The sequence below is a fragment of the Morus notabilis genome, unplaced genomic scaffold (genome assembly GCF_000414095.1).
Source record: "Morus notabilis unplaced genomic scaffold, ASM41409v2 Scaffold223, whole genome shotgun sequence".
NCBI lineage: Eukaryota > Viridiplantae > Streptophyta > Magnoliopsida > Rosales > Moraceae > Morus > Morus notabilis.
In genome coordinates, this window is record NW_010366650.1 from 340863 (window position 1) to 354959 (window position 14097).

A 14097-nucleotide genomic window follows, 5' to 3' on the forward strand; every position below is an offset into this window, starting at 1 on the left:
ACGAAAAAGTGTAGAAGTTACAAAAAAAAAAAAAAAAGTGGAAGAAATATATACAACCGTGTTAAACATTGGCGATCCCAACTTCAAGAAATGTGGTAGAACATAACAATGCCAGATATCCAGTGCTTGTGATCAGATGCCAATAACAAAATCAAGGGGTATCAAAACCTATTACATATTCTTAGTCGAGAAAAAAAAAAGGAAGGAAAAGAATGAGAACTTTTCATAAGTAAATTAGTTCAATCTGACCATCCATGTCACAAGTAAAAACAAAGGCAGGTAGCTTAATTTGCAACCTATTTGCTGATTTTGAAGCCATATATTCTTGGGACGTAGTTTTCATTTGCCTTCTCTGGCCTGAGGTGCGGATTGTTCATAAAGAACAGATGAGGAAACGTGGTTCCAAAATATGCTCCATCAATGTCTAGTACCAAGTTAAATGAAAGTGTGGTTCTAAAACAATAAATAAACGGCTCCGCGGAGGCACAACTCCGTTAAAATAAAGTGGTGTGTGGGGTCCACCTGTGTGTGTTGAGGAGTAGCAGCTCCGCGGAGCTGCATAGCAATGTTCTTAATCAACTCCCTTCGATTAAATGCAACTACAAATATAAGGATACTCTCTTGGTGCTTGGATTCTGGTGCATATATATCTTCACATTTGGGGCAGTAGATTTTCACAGTTCTTGACCGTGGGGTGTCTGACTCGCCAACAGGTAGGCACCTTTGTTTATTGCAGTGAAATCTTGGGCATGTACCAAAGTCATAGCTCCTGTATTTCTCCAGCTGAAAACAAGTTTTATATATGCATATCCTAGTTTTATGAGATTATGCCTGTAAAAAAGAGAGAATTTCTACTGGTTTCTGTTTCGCAACGTGTATTAAAAGTTTTTCAAGTTTTTCATACTTTTTTATTTTGATGGGTTTTTTACTAGATTCAGCATTTTAAAACATGCATGACTATTAGGATATCGTATACTAAGAAGCTCAAAAAAGGTTAAATTCCTCACCATTGCAGCCATCCCTTGGCTTGTCAATATGTATCTAGCATGAATAAGACCATAAAGCATCTCGGCCGCCCATTCAACCAGATCATTCTGCTCATCAGTGAACTCATCTGTACAATCACCATATAATAGATTGATCATAGAGAGAAAAGGTAATCATATTGAAAAAAAAAAAAAAAAAAAACACAGTAAGCACATATAATGGGAAATTATGAAAATACAATGGTTAAGAGATTCTTTGTAGATAGGGTGTTACTATTTTCCCATAATCTACAAAGAATTCCCTTAAAATTGAATTAAACTTGATCAAAGAATTAGTCCTGGCAGATTAATTAGAAGTAAGCATATGGTAGTTACCATGAGAAGATTCAACGTCCAAAATCAAATCAAGAGCATAATCATAGCAAGGTACTTGACTGCTTAAGCCAGAAAGGTTGGAGTCATCAAGGAGGTAGCCATCATCAACTTGACAAAAGAATTCATTTCCCTTCTGATTGCATAGCCATGTTACCCAACTCACTTCTTCATCCTCGTCTTCGTCGTCGCGATCTCCATCCGAAACCTCCAAATTTTTGCTGCTTCTTTCTGATTCCTCTGCAATTAATTAGTGAACATTCAAGATCATACACCATCAATATAGAATTGGTGAATTATATCCTCGCTCCAATCTCTCTTATTTTAATATGATTTAGTTTTTTATGATTTTAACTTGGTTTCAGTAATGGAACAAAAAATAGATACCAAATAAATAAAAACAGGAAATTAATGATTATTGTTGTTATTTTTAATATTGAAAATCCCCCAACGAGAACTGATCGTCTACACTTGAAAAAGTAAAAAAAAAAAAAAATGATATATACATAGAATGATGCATATCATGTAAAAGCCAAATAATAACATATATGCATTCAACTGAATCAGATTAACGTGAATATATCCATCATGTATTACCAGCATATATACAATATATATTGTGTGTTTGTGTGTGTGTGTGTGTGTGTGTGTGTGTATATGTCTATATAAAGACGACAAGTATACTATACATATAATATTGAACATGGCAGAAGAACTGGCCTTCGTAGGTTGTGTCATTAACGTCCTTGGTGGGAGAAGACGTGGAGGGAACTGAATCGCTGATCATGGTTGAATAGAATTCGATCTGATTAACAAGGTCTGGCTTTTTTTTTAATTATTCAGTATTTCGTACTCTAACTAATAAGTAGTGTTGATCAACACCATGTAAAGAAAAATTAAGCTTCAATTGACGCTGCACTGAGATATTGATCATAGAAAATAGCACTGAAATGAAAAAAAAAATGTAGAATAGAAGTTAATCAGATGATGTTAATTTGTGGGATTTTATTCATTTATTTATTTCCTTCTTTTATGGAGAGAGATTGAGGCAAATTAATCCACTTCTTACGGTATTCAGATCAGAGATTTATTCAAGACTTCCACATGTATCCTCAAAACAAACTAAATTATCTTGTTATTTTTCGTTTTTGAAATTTGAAAATTAGTTTATCTTATTTTTTGGGAATAATGAAACTTCTTTTTTAAAATTTTTTTTTTTTGTTTTGAATATTTTTTTTTCTTCTAAACTAAAGAAAGCTTAAAAAGAATACAAAAGAACTAGTGAATCTTCTCTTTTCTCCTAATTCTAAATGTAGACATAATATCGTAACACATTAATTATTGTATTTTGTCTTCGGATTTTTAGTAGTTTTTTTTTCTTTTTAATAAAGAAAGAAATAAAAACTTGTGTGCGCATGTGTTTCTATATACGTACAATCACTACATTTTCAAATGATTTCGTTTACGACCAAATTTTGTGAAGCACAAAAGTTACATAAAAAATTCCATAAAAAAATTACAAAAGAAATAAAAACAAATTAAGCAAAGAAAAAAAGAATAATTTCGCACCTAACTCCATCGCTGAAGGTGAATAGAGTTTAAGGGCCCGTTTAGTTCACTGATTCGAGTTTTTAATTCGAGTTAAGATGTGGCTTTATGTGAGAGCTTTATAAAGTAGCAAAAAAGTATGTGACTGTTTCTGAGAGCTTTTTACTGTAGGCAAAACTCGAATTTTAATATTGAATCGGTAAAATGAACGCGGCCTAAATTTTCCCAGTTCAAATTCATTAAGGGCGTGTTCATTTATACAACTCAAGTCATGACTTGAGTTGTGTATGTGAGAGAAAAATACTATAGTAAAATATTGAATTTAAATTTTTTGTGAGAGAAAACACTGTAGCAATATGACTTGAGTTATGAAATGAACAAGACCTAAAAAAAATAAAACAAAAAAAAGCATGTAGGGCCCGTTTGTTTCATATACTCAAACTCAAATTATTGATTATATTACAGATTTTTTCTCTAACAAAAAATTTGAATCTCAAATGTTAGAATTAAAAATCATAATTTGAGTATACGTTCCAAATGACACCGTAATTTTGCATCAAAATTTGATGGTGTATCACTATGAAATAAGGTTTATCATGGATGCATATTAACCTAACAAGAATTTTATACCAATACAGACTCGAGGTATTGTGTTCAAATTCATCCTTAATTAAAAAGTCTGAATGTTTCAATACAAAAGCATTTGCAGCTCTATTAGTATGTTGTGGCCTAAATGAATGACATGTCGTTTTCTTAGGAAAGCCTTTAGTCGCTATCGTAATAGCGGTTTTGCTTAAATTTTATTGCCCTTCGACGTGAAGTTCGTCTTTGTTTTAAAAAAAAAGGAATGTCGTGTATTAATTATTTTAAATGGTGTCTTGTTGTCCAATATAAAAACGACATACCGTTTTAACGCAAATTTACTATAATACTCAAGTAAACTTGCTGTAACTTCTTCATTTAATAAACATGACGACACGTCGTTGTATTTTAAATACTTTCACTTACTCAAAGTTCGTAAATAATTGCAAGAAATTAATAGAAACAAATAAATGAAATTCTTTTAAAAGAATAAGAAGAATAAGAAAACATCATGTTGTCACTCTTGAATTTTTAGATTTTAGTAAAATTTATTTTCTATTTTTGGATACTAAACTTTCATCCATCACATTTAACATTGTTGTTTAATATGATCATTGAATTTGTTATGTGGGAAAATATGCGTTGCCACGTCAGAGACGGCCGACCCTTTCAAGGAGGAGAGGCATCTAAACAGCCGACCCTTCTAAGGAGGAGAGGCCTCCAGACGGCCGACCCCTCCAAGGAGGAGAGGCCTCCAGACGGCCGACCCCTCCAAGGAGGAGAGGTCTCCATGAAGAAGGTTCTTAAACCTGCCAAGAGCCCCAAGGAGCATCCATGAGGCCGACCCCTCTAAGGAGGAGAGGCCTCCATGAAGAAGGTTCTTAAACCCGCCAAGAGCCCCAAGGGGCATCCATGAGGCCGACCCCTCCAAGGAGGAGAGGCCTCCATGAAGAAGGTTCTTAAACCTGCCAAGAGCCCCAAGGGGCATCTATGAGGCCAACCTTTCTAAGGAGGAGAGGCATTCAGACGGCCGACCCTTCCAAGGAGGAGAGGCCTCCAGACGGCCGACCCTTCCAAGGAGGAGAGGCCTCATAGGAAGCCGATCGCATAAACATGGGTCCACATCTCCAGAAAGGCCCCTGAGTGGACAAAGGAGTTACGTCTAGGTTTGAAGAATGTTAGTAATGCATGCATTAATTACAAGCCCATAAACCACCCTTTAATGGATGGTGGATGATTAAAGGGGGATGTGCATAGCCGCAATAATGGACAAATTGGATGAGTGAACAGTGAAAAAAGTGGTGACAGGCTATGGGTCTGGGCTCATAGGCTAGTAGGCCACTCAAGTGGATGAGCCTACCAAGAAAAACCACCCATGAAGTAATTTCTAGGCTATAAAAGGGGCAATGCCCCGAATGAAAGAGGAGAGGATTTTTGGCTATTTTTCATATGTAATTAGATAATAGAAAGCTGATTCTATGTAATCCAAAAAGAGCCCAAAGGAAATACAATACACAAGTGGATGTAGCTCTTCATTAACAGAGTGAACCACTATAAATTTTGGGTGTCCTCTCATTCAAGCATTATTCTCATGCTTCCAAAAATATAACAAACACTTCATAGCATAATTTTAAATATACATCTAATTTCTAGCTGGTAACCTCACGGGATACCAGAGGGTGATCCGGCGTATTTCTGTTGGCAAAGTTTCACCATCAACAATTGGCGATTCCACTGGGGATCGAACCCAGAATCTCTGGTTCATACGTTTGACCCCCGACAACAAAGAAGTAGTCAGCAACCATGCCTCCAAGAAAAAGATATGTTACCATCAATCAAGGCAGCCAGATGGAGGAAACCACCACATATCCGGTGAATGACGGGAGTGGCAAAAACCAACCCCCGATAAGAAACAAAGATCCACCCCCTGGGGTTCCACAACTTGACCCGGTGCATATGCAGGCCCAGCTCAACACTTTGACCGACTTGGTGCGGGGACTAATGACTGTGGTCGAGCAATTGGATGGGTGAAACTCGATGCCGCCTCTGGAAGACGCCCCGAGACCACTGGGAGCTACCGTGGCTAGAAACCAGAATCCTGGTGACCGCCAGGATACCCCATAAGGAATCGGGGACAGTAAAAATAGAGGCAATCCGAGGCCTCGACCGTCCCAATCTCTTGGCAGCCGTCAAAGAGCCACCAGGTGCCGAGCCCGGGAAAACAAAGCAAAAAGAGGACAGCCGAACCTCGAAACGCCACCACAAAACCCAGGTAGAAATATCCCTGGAGATTCAGGGTCAGTGCAAGAGGGTGGAGATTCAAGGGGTGTCCGAACAGCTAACTCCTCCAAGCAGGATTCAACCAAAGATTCATTATAGTAGGAAATAAATTGGCAGGCAAAAAGAGGCGCTAAAGAAAAATCCCAACCTAGCTCGAGGCAGTTTAAAGGAAAGCCTCGACCTGGGGGGCAGATGTTGTGTGGGAAAATATATGCTTCCATATCAGAAATGACCGACCCTTCCAAGGAGGAGGGGCATCCAGACGGCCGACCCCTCTAAGGAGGAGAGGCCTCCAGACGGCCGACCCCTCCAAGGAGGAGAGGCCTCCATGAAGAAGGTTTTTAAACCTGCTAAGCGCCCCAAGGGGCATCCATGAGGCCGACCCCTCCAAGGAGGAGAGGCCTCCATGAAGAAAGTTCTTAAACCTGCCAAGAGCCCCAAGGGGCATCCATGAGGCCGCCCCCTCCAAGGAGGAGAGGCCTCCATGAAGAAGATTCTTAAATCTACCAAGAGCCCCAAGGGGCATCCATGAAAGGAGATGCCTCCATGAAGAAGGTTCTTAAACCTGCCAAGAGCTCCAAGGGGTATCCATGAGGCCGCCCCCTCCAAGGAGGAGAAGCCTCCATGAAGAAGGTTCTGTCAAGAGCCCCAAGAGGCATCCATGAGGCTGACCCCTCCAAGGAGGAGAGGCCTCCATGAAGAAGGTTCTTAAACCTGCCAAGAGCCCCAATGGGCATCCATGAGGCCGACCCTTCCAAGGAGGAGAGGCCTCCAGACGGCCGATCCTTCCAAGGAGGAGAGGCCTTATAGGAAGCCGACCGTATAAGCATGGGTCCACATCTCCAGAAAGGGCCCTGAGTGGACAAAGGAGTTACATTTGGGTTTGAAGAATGTTAGTAATGCAGGCATTAATTACAAGTCCATAAACCATCCTTTAATGGACGGTGGATGATTAAAGGGGGATGTGCATAGCCGCAATATGGGACAAATTGGATGAGTGAACAGTGAAAAAGGTGGTGACAGGCTATGGGTCTGGGCTCATAGGCTAGTAGGCCACTCAAATGGATGAGCCTACCAAGAAAAACCACCTATGAAGTAATCTCTAGGCTATAAAAGGGGCAAGGCCCCGAATGAAGGAGGAGAGGATTTTCCTTGGAGTTCGGCTCATTTTCATATAGAACCCGAGAGTAGAGAGGGAGAGTTATTGTAAAGAATTCAAAAGAAATACAAAGAAAAGTGGATGTAGCTCTTCATTAATAGAGTGAACCACTATAAACCTTGTGCCTTTATTTTCATACAAGCACAGTCCTCCCATTATATTTACCATAAACTTCATACACGCTTTACTACATCATTTTCAATATCAAATAAACGCTTTTTAGCCAGTAACCTGACAGGATACCTAAAGGTGACCCGGCGTAATTCTGTTGACGAAATTTCACCATCAACAGAATTCATCCATATTCAGGTTGAAAGTAGGGCTTTTCATACTTCACATTTATTTTTTTGTCTTATTGGTTGTCCCTCCAATTAAATTTTGACACTTCACGAATTATTTAAGTAATTTTTGTATTTAGTTCCTATTCATGTGGTGAGATTGTTAAATTTAGATGATATGTAAAATAAATAGTTGAGAGACAATTAACGTGATAGAAAAATAAGAATAATAGATCTAGATTCCAAACTCATATATATATATATATATTATAAAAAATGGAATGTTTCCATTAGAACAATTTTCTCCCTAGTTTTTTTTTTTTTTTTTTTTTTGCGTGTTCAGTTGGTTAACGAAGGATAACATTGAAACAAAAATTTAAATGTATAATAGAAATAGATTATGTGGGGCAAATTTTAAAGAAATATAAACTACAAAGTTGAAATATGTGACTTTAATATATATATATATATATTGTGATGCTAACAATTTAATATTGTATCGTCGTTCAAAACAAAAGAAAATTTGTAAAGGGTAAATTACACATAATCTTTAAGGGGACGTTTTTTTCTATATTCGTCGTTAATTTTAAATCATGATTCATAATTATTTACAGTATTTTATCTCATAAAAAATATATATAAAATAAAAATAATTTTAAATATGATTATAAATATATAAATCAAACGTCATCTAAATATTTTAATAAGTGACAATTTAATTATTAATTTTTTTTAACAAGATGACTTTTAAACTCTTTAAAAAGTAACAGTTTAATTTTTTGGGTCAAATTTCCTTAAATTTTGAACATAACATATCACTGACTCATCACGTGACATTTTTTCAATAAATGACTTAAATGCCCTCAGAAAAGCCTTCTTTTTTTTTTTCCGAGAAATTTCCCTCTCAGATCTATCAAATCTGATATTGATTTCTATTGATGGGACCATTCGATTTTTCCCAATAATCTTCTCATTTCTAAATTGATGTTCTGTAACTAAAGATGACGCCCATGAATCTGAGACAAGCAGAGACTTCAAAGACTTCAAAGACTTCAAAGAAGAAGTTGATTCTCAACCAATCAAATATTCAGACCCATGATGATTAATCATTCAAGAACATAAATAAACATTGACTGAGCACTATCTAACATTAACTACAAATCACTCAAAAATGGATAAAATCCGTCAAATGCATGAATTTCAAAGCTTTCTCAACTTGAATTTTTTTTGCTTTCAACTTTCCTTAACATTCTCGACTGCCAAACAAGAAGAAGAAAACCCAGATTTCATTACCAAAAAAAAAAAAGAAGACCCAGATCGACGGAGAACAAAACTCAAAACAATGGAGAAGAACAACGGAGCCTTGCGGCGACGGAGATCGACGAGTGGCACAACAGATCTGGTGTTGGGTGGTGGGGCAAATCTATTTTCACATCCGTTTGGTGCCGTGGGAGAGAGCGGCCCAGGGGTGAGGTTTTCCTCCCAAGCGGACTGCCGGCCGATGAGGTTTCCATCGGCAACGGATAAGAAAACTCAGATCTGGATGATCGTTCAAAGATTCCCATTCATGAGTGAAGATCAAAGAAATCTCCAGGAGTGAAGATCGGAGTCAGATTTGGTAGATCTTGAGAGGGAAATTTGGGGAAAAAAAAGAGAGAGAAGAAGAAGACGACTTTTTTAACGGGGGCATTTAAGTTATTTTATTAAAAAAAATTATATGATAGGTCACGTAGTATGCTCTGTTAAAAATTTAACAAAATTTGACCAAAAAAGACTAAATTATCACGTTTTAAAGAGTCTAGGGATCATTTTACAAAAAAAAATTTAAAGATTAAACTGTCGTTTATTAAAGTGTTCAGAGACCATACGGGCAATTTACTCTATTGTAAATACCATGTGTGGCTCATGAGTTAGTTTAAATTCTGTTCATTTTATCGATTTAAATTTATAATTTGAATTTTGTTACAGTAAAATGTTATCATAAACAGTCACATTTAATTTTTTTATTACAATAAAAAATTTTCATATAAAATCACATCAAAACTCAAATCAATAAAATAAACGAGCCTTAAAAACATAACTAGTTATAATCCTTAATTACTTCTCGTTCCAATTATAACCGTTGTCGCAGTTTTACAATTGCATCTTTTTTTCTTTTTTTTTTTCATTATACATTTAAAGGTTTGGCTCTTTATATATATATATATATATATATATATATTCAGTATTTCATACTCTAACTGTTGATCAACACAATGGTAAAGAAAAATTAAGCTTCAATTGACGCTGCACTGAGATATTGATAATAGAAAATAGCACTGAAATTAAAAAAAAATTGTAGAATAGAACTTAATCAGATGATGTTAATTTGTGGGATTTTATTTATTTATTTATTTACTTCTTTTATGGAGATAGATTAAGGCAAATTAATCTACTTCTTACGGTGTTCATATCGAAGATTTATTCGAGGTTTCCACTTGTATATTCAAAACAAACTAAATTATCTTGTTATTTTTTGTTTTTGAAATTTGAAAATCATTTTCTCATATTTTTTGGAATAATGAAATTTCTTCTTCTTCTTCTTTTTAATTTAATTTCTTGGTTTTGAATTTTTTTTTCTTCTAAGCTAAAGAAAGCTTAAAAAGAATATCAGAAACTAGTGAATCTATTTTCTCCTAATTCTAAATGTAGACATAATATCGTACCACGTTAATTCTTGTGTTTTGTCTTCGGTTCTCTTTTTAATTTCTTTCTTTTAATTTTTGTAGTTTTTTTTTCTTTTTAATAAAGAAAGAAATAAAAACTTGTGTGCGCATGTGTTTCTATTTTTAGATTTTAGTAAGATTTATTTTCTATTTTTGGATACTAAACTTTCATCCATCACATTTAACCCAGTTGTTTAATATGATCATTGAAATCATCCGAATTCAGGTTGAAAGTAGGGCTTTTCATACTTCACGCTTGCAAACTCATAAATCAAGATCTGCTATCTCATTTTCTTGTTTTATTGATTGTCCCTCCAATCAAATTTTGACACTTCACGAATTATTTAAGTAATTTTTGTATTTAGTTCCTATTCATGCAGTGAGATTGATAAATTTAGATGATATGTAAAATAAGTAGTGGTGTGATAGTTAACGAGACAGGAAAATGAGAACAATAGATATGCACTCCAAACTCATAGATACATATTATAAAAAATGGAATGTTTCAATTAGAACAATTTTCTCCCTAGTTTTTTTGTTTTGTTTGGGTGATCAGTTGGTTGACAAAGGATAACATTGAAACAAAAATTTAAATGTATAATAGAAATAGATTATGAGGGGCAAATTTTAAAGAAATATAAAACTACAAAGGTGAAATATGTGACCTTAATATATATATATATATATATATATATTGTGATACTAACAATTTAACATTGTATATCGTCGTTCAAAACAGACGAAAACTAAATATTGTACCATGTGTGGCTCATGAGTTAATTTAAAGAACATAACTAGTTATAATCCTTAATTACTTCTTGTTCCAATTATAACCGTTGTCGCAGTTTTACAATTGCATCCTTTTTTTTTTTTTTTTTTTTTTTTTTTTTTTGGGTTTTTACCTTTCAAAAAAAATGACTCTAGGACTGTTGACAATATATATTTAATTGCTACTTTGAATTAGAGTTTATGAATATAGACGTGGTGATCTAGAAAATTAAAGTTCTTTCATTAGCGTTTTTCTATAATTACAATATATATAAAGAAATGATGTTCTTTAGTAATTATTACCAAATTTTATTTATGACTGGTATATGGATTTCCAATTAAAATCTAACTCAAATTAGGTTCACTTGTATGTCAACATCTGAACAAAGGAAATTTTTTTGGCCTTTGGGTTTCTTATAAGTTTAAACTTTTAGTTCTAGTAATAAGGCCATATTAATTTAGACTAATAGTTATATTCAGATTTTGGTAAAAGTGTCCTTTAGTTCCATTAAAGCTCAATAATTAAGCAGTATTAATTGAACTAACTATCCTCACCTATTAACACAATGTCAACAGCTAGCGTTAGTAATTATAGAAGAATATTCCCCATATTTTAGCCTATAAAACAAAATATTAGTACAAATGCAAACAAGATAATATGGAAATAAGCAGCCATGTCATTTTGCTATGCCTTTTGTTCATTGCATCTCTATATGCGTACATTCAGTTCACAAATCCAGAGGGACGTTTTAAGCCATCTTTCAGGCTCCCAAATGATCAAACAATCTCAAACAAGGTAATAATTAGCCATTTACATATTTTATCATTCACACAACCAAATTTAATTTTTTTTCCCTTTTTTGTTAATTAGCGATAATTATGACGAGACTATTTATTATTCTCTTCAAAATTTCATAATGCACAGAGAATGAATAACAAAACCATCAACGAAGATCGTATAGTACTGCTTGAATCAGCTCTATCGAAGGCATCGATGGACAACAAGACTGTAATAATTGCAATTGTGAACAAAGCTTACGTAGAAGGCGATAATGGGAAGCGAATGCTTGACTTGTTTTTGGAGGGTTTTCGGGTTGGAGAAGACACACAGGGCTTGAGCAGTCACCTACTACTTGTTGCCGTCGATCAGACCTCGTTCGAGCGGTGCAAGTTTCTCTGGCTTAATTGCTACAAGCTCGAAACCGATGGTGTTGATTTCACCGGCGAGAAAGTGTACATGTCCCGAGATTTTATCAACATGATGTGGAGGAGAACCCTCTTTCTAGGAGAGGTTCTCAAGCGTGGGTATAGTTTCATTTTTACGGTAATTTAATTAATTGGTAACCCTATTTTTTTTATCATGCAGAAACCTAGTACTTAAAAAGATTTCGATTCCATAAAAGTGATGATTTTATTTTATATATTTTTGTATATAATCAATATATCCTCTCTTTTTATTTTAATTTGTGGGTATAACTAATAAGTTACAAATTGTCTCTGTTTTTTTCTTTTTTTTTTCAAAATACGAAATCTCTTATTTGCAAGCATTTAATTATAGAAATTCTCTAATTTGATTTCTTTTTTCCTTTTAATTTGCCCAAGAATTGGTCCATTTAATTAGTAGTAAATGATTAATTTGTAGGATAATTAGCAAAAAATGATTAATTGTAGTACTAATTATGATAAATGTGGAACTCCAAGAGTGTCTTAATTATTAACCTAGACATGGCCATTTTATTTAAAGTCCCAAACATTTTCTTTCTTATCATGGCAAGCAAACAATTACTGCTTTATAAATCAAGATCAATCTTAGTAATTTACTCATATCCTATAAATGGAGACGAACTCAAATCACCTATCTAATTTAAGTGTCATAAATAATGTAATCACATTACACTACTTCATTTAATTTTTTTTTTTTTCTTTTTTCACGCACACAGGACACAGATGTGCTATGGCTAAGAAACCCATTTCACAGGCTGAGCAACAACCAAAGCATAGATCTTCAGATCAGCACCGACAATTTCAACGGCGATCCACGTTCCAAAACCAACCCTATCAACACAGGCTTTTACATGGTGAGGTCCAACAACAAGACCATCTCATTGTTTGATGCTTGGTACGCAAGAAAAAACAGTTCCCAAGGCATGAAAGAGCAAGATGTTTTACAAGGAAAGATTAAGGAAGGCATTTTTGGAGAGTTGAAGCTCACGGTAAGGTTCTTAGACACTCTCTACTTCAGTGGTTTTTGTGAAGATAGTAAGGACTTTAGGGCAGTCACGTCCGTTCATGCAAACTGCTGCCGTACGATCGACGCCAAAGTGGCGGATCTCACGGCTGTGATTCGGGATTGGAAGAGGTTCAGATCATCAAGATCCTTCTCTAATTCCAATCAAACGTCGGCCAGTACGTGGAAGTGGTCTAAGCACATAGCATGCATTCATTCGTGGAGTAATTAATTACAATATTAATATTTGGGGAAAATAATAGAAATTCTCCTTTTTTTAGGTTCATGTGAAATGTAATGTTCATTAAAAATTCCACTCCTCGATGTGAGGTTTATCCAAAATAAGATAAGAATACCATTAATGACCTCAATTTTAAAACCACCTCTGGTTCGAGGTTTTAATTCGAGTTGAGATGTAACGTTATGTGAGAGCTGTTATGAAACGTGAGTTTCCTATATTGTGGGCCACATATTTATTCAATAATTATATTAAGCTATTTAATTAATTAAGCTAATTAAGTTATCTAATTCTAAAAGCCCAAATAGTCTCCTAACAGGGTATGAGCTGAATGGGTGGATACCCATATTGACCCAATTAGGTTTAATGGGAGCCTAATGAGGTAGTATATAAAGAAACTTAGGTTATGGTCCCCGATACGTCAAATCATTCAGCAATTTTCAATCTTCCCCATCTAGAGAGAAAACACCTCATTAAGGAACTAAGGAGATTTGACTGAGGAAGGCAATAACCGTCGTGCTCGTTGTCTTAGAGAATTCTACTGGAGATTAAGGTTGCATCAATGGAAACATGTATTTGTTCTAATCTGTTTTCTTAGTAATTTGGTGTGATGATTCCTGAAATGTGGAATAAGGATTTAAAGATCTAACAAGTGGTATCAGGGCGGTCATCACATTAAATTATTGAGAGAATTTTCATCTCCAATATCTCCGGTTGAATATCATGTTAATTGATTCATATGATTTTTCTTTTGTTTATGAAATTTTAGATATGCTTTATTTTGTTAAGAATAGCATGTATATAGATAATTATATGAATTCTTGGTGATTGATTTCGATCTATTTGTTGAATAATTTTCAGATTAATTGTTATTCATAAAATTTGAGTGTCTGAAAAACTAAGAATTAAGAAAATTAGGTAAAAGGCTTTCTGGAAATATATATATATATATAT

At 34.8% G+C, this 14097-nt stretch overlaps 2 protein-coding genes across 2 annotated transcripts; one reads left to right on the top strand and one right to left on the bottom strand.

Moving 5' to 3' along the window:
- Window positions 1-296: 296 nt before the first annotated feature.
- Window positions 297-2145, bottom strand: LOC21400119 (casein kinase II subunit beta-1). The gene is made up of 5 exons (XM_024173963.1): window positions 2079-2145; window positions 1362-1598; window positions 1008-1114; window positions 618-783; window positions 297-424 (listed from the first exon to the last, which is right to left on the bottom strand). Exons 1-5 carry the CDS (start codon window positions 2143-2145, stop codon window positions 297-299), a joined length of 705 nt encoding a protein of 234 aa, XP_024029731.1.
- Window positions 2146-11355: 9210 nt separating this feature from the next.
- Window positions 11356-13151, top strand: LOC21400121 (uncharacterized protein At1g28695). The gene is made up of 3 exons (XM_024173973.1): window positions 11356-11474; window positions 11604-12002; window positions 12619-13151. Exons 2-3 carry the CDS (start codon window positions 11607-11609, stop codon window positions 13135-13137), a joined length of 915 nt encoding a protein of 304 aa, XP_024029741.1. The 5' UTR covers window positions 11356-11474; window positions 11604-11606; the 3' UTR covers window positions 13138-13151.
- Window positions 13152-14097: the final 946 nt, after the last annotated feature.

Bases quoted from the DNA above. Each gene is read 5' to 3' on its own strand.
- LOC21400119 (XM_024173963.1), bottom strand. From the start codon at position 2,145: ATGATCAGCGATTCAGTTCCCTCCACGTCTTCTCCCACCAAGGACGTT. The intron at 1,599-2,078 runs GCCAGTTCTTCT...AATTAATTGCAG, and splicing joins TAATGACACAACCTACGAAG to AGGAATCAGAAAGAAGCAGC. The intron at 425-617 runs GTATCCTTATAT...ACTTGGTACTAG, and splicing joins AGAATCCAAGCACCAAGAGA to ACATTGATGGAGCATATTTT.
- LOC21400121 (XM_024173973.1), top strand. From the start codon at position 11,607: ATGAATAACAAAACCATCAACGAAGATCGTATAGTACTGCTTGAATCA. The intron at 12,003-12,618 runs GTAATTTAATTA...TCACGCACACAG, and splicing joins GGTATAGTTTCATTTTTACG to GACACAGATGTGCTATGGCT.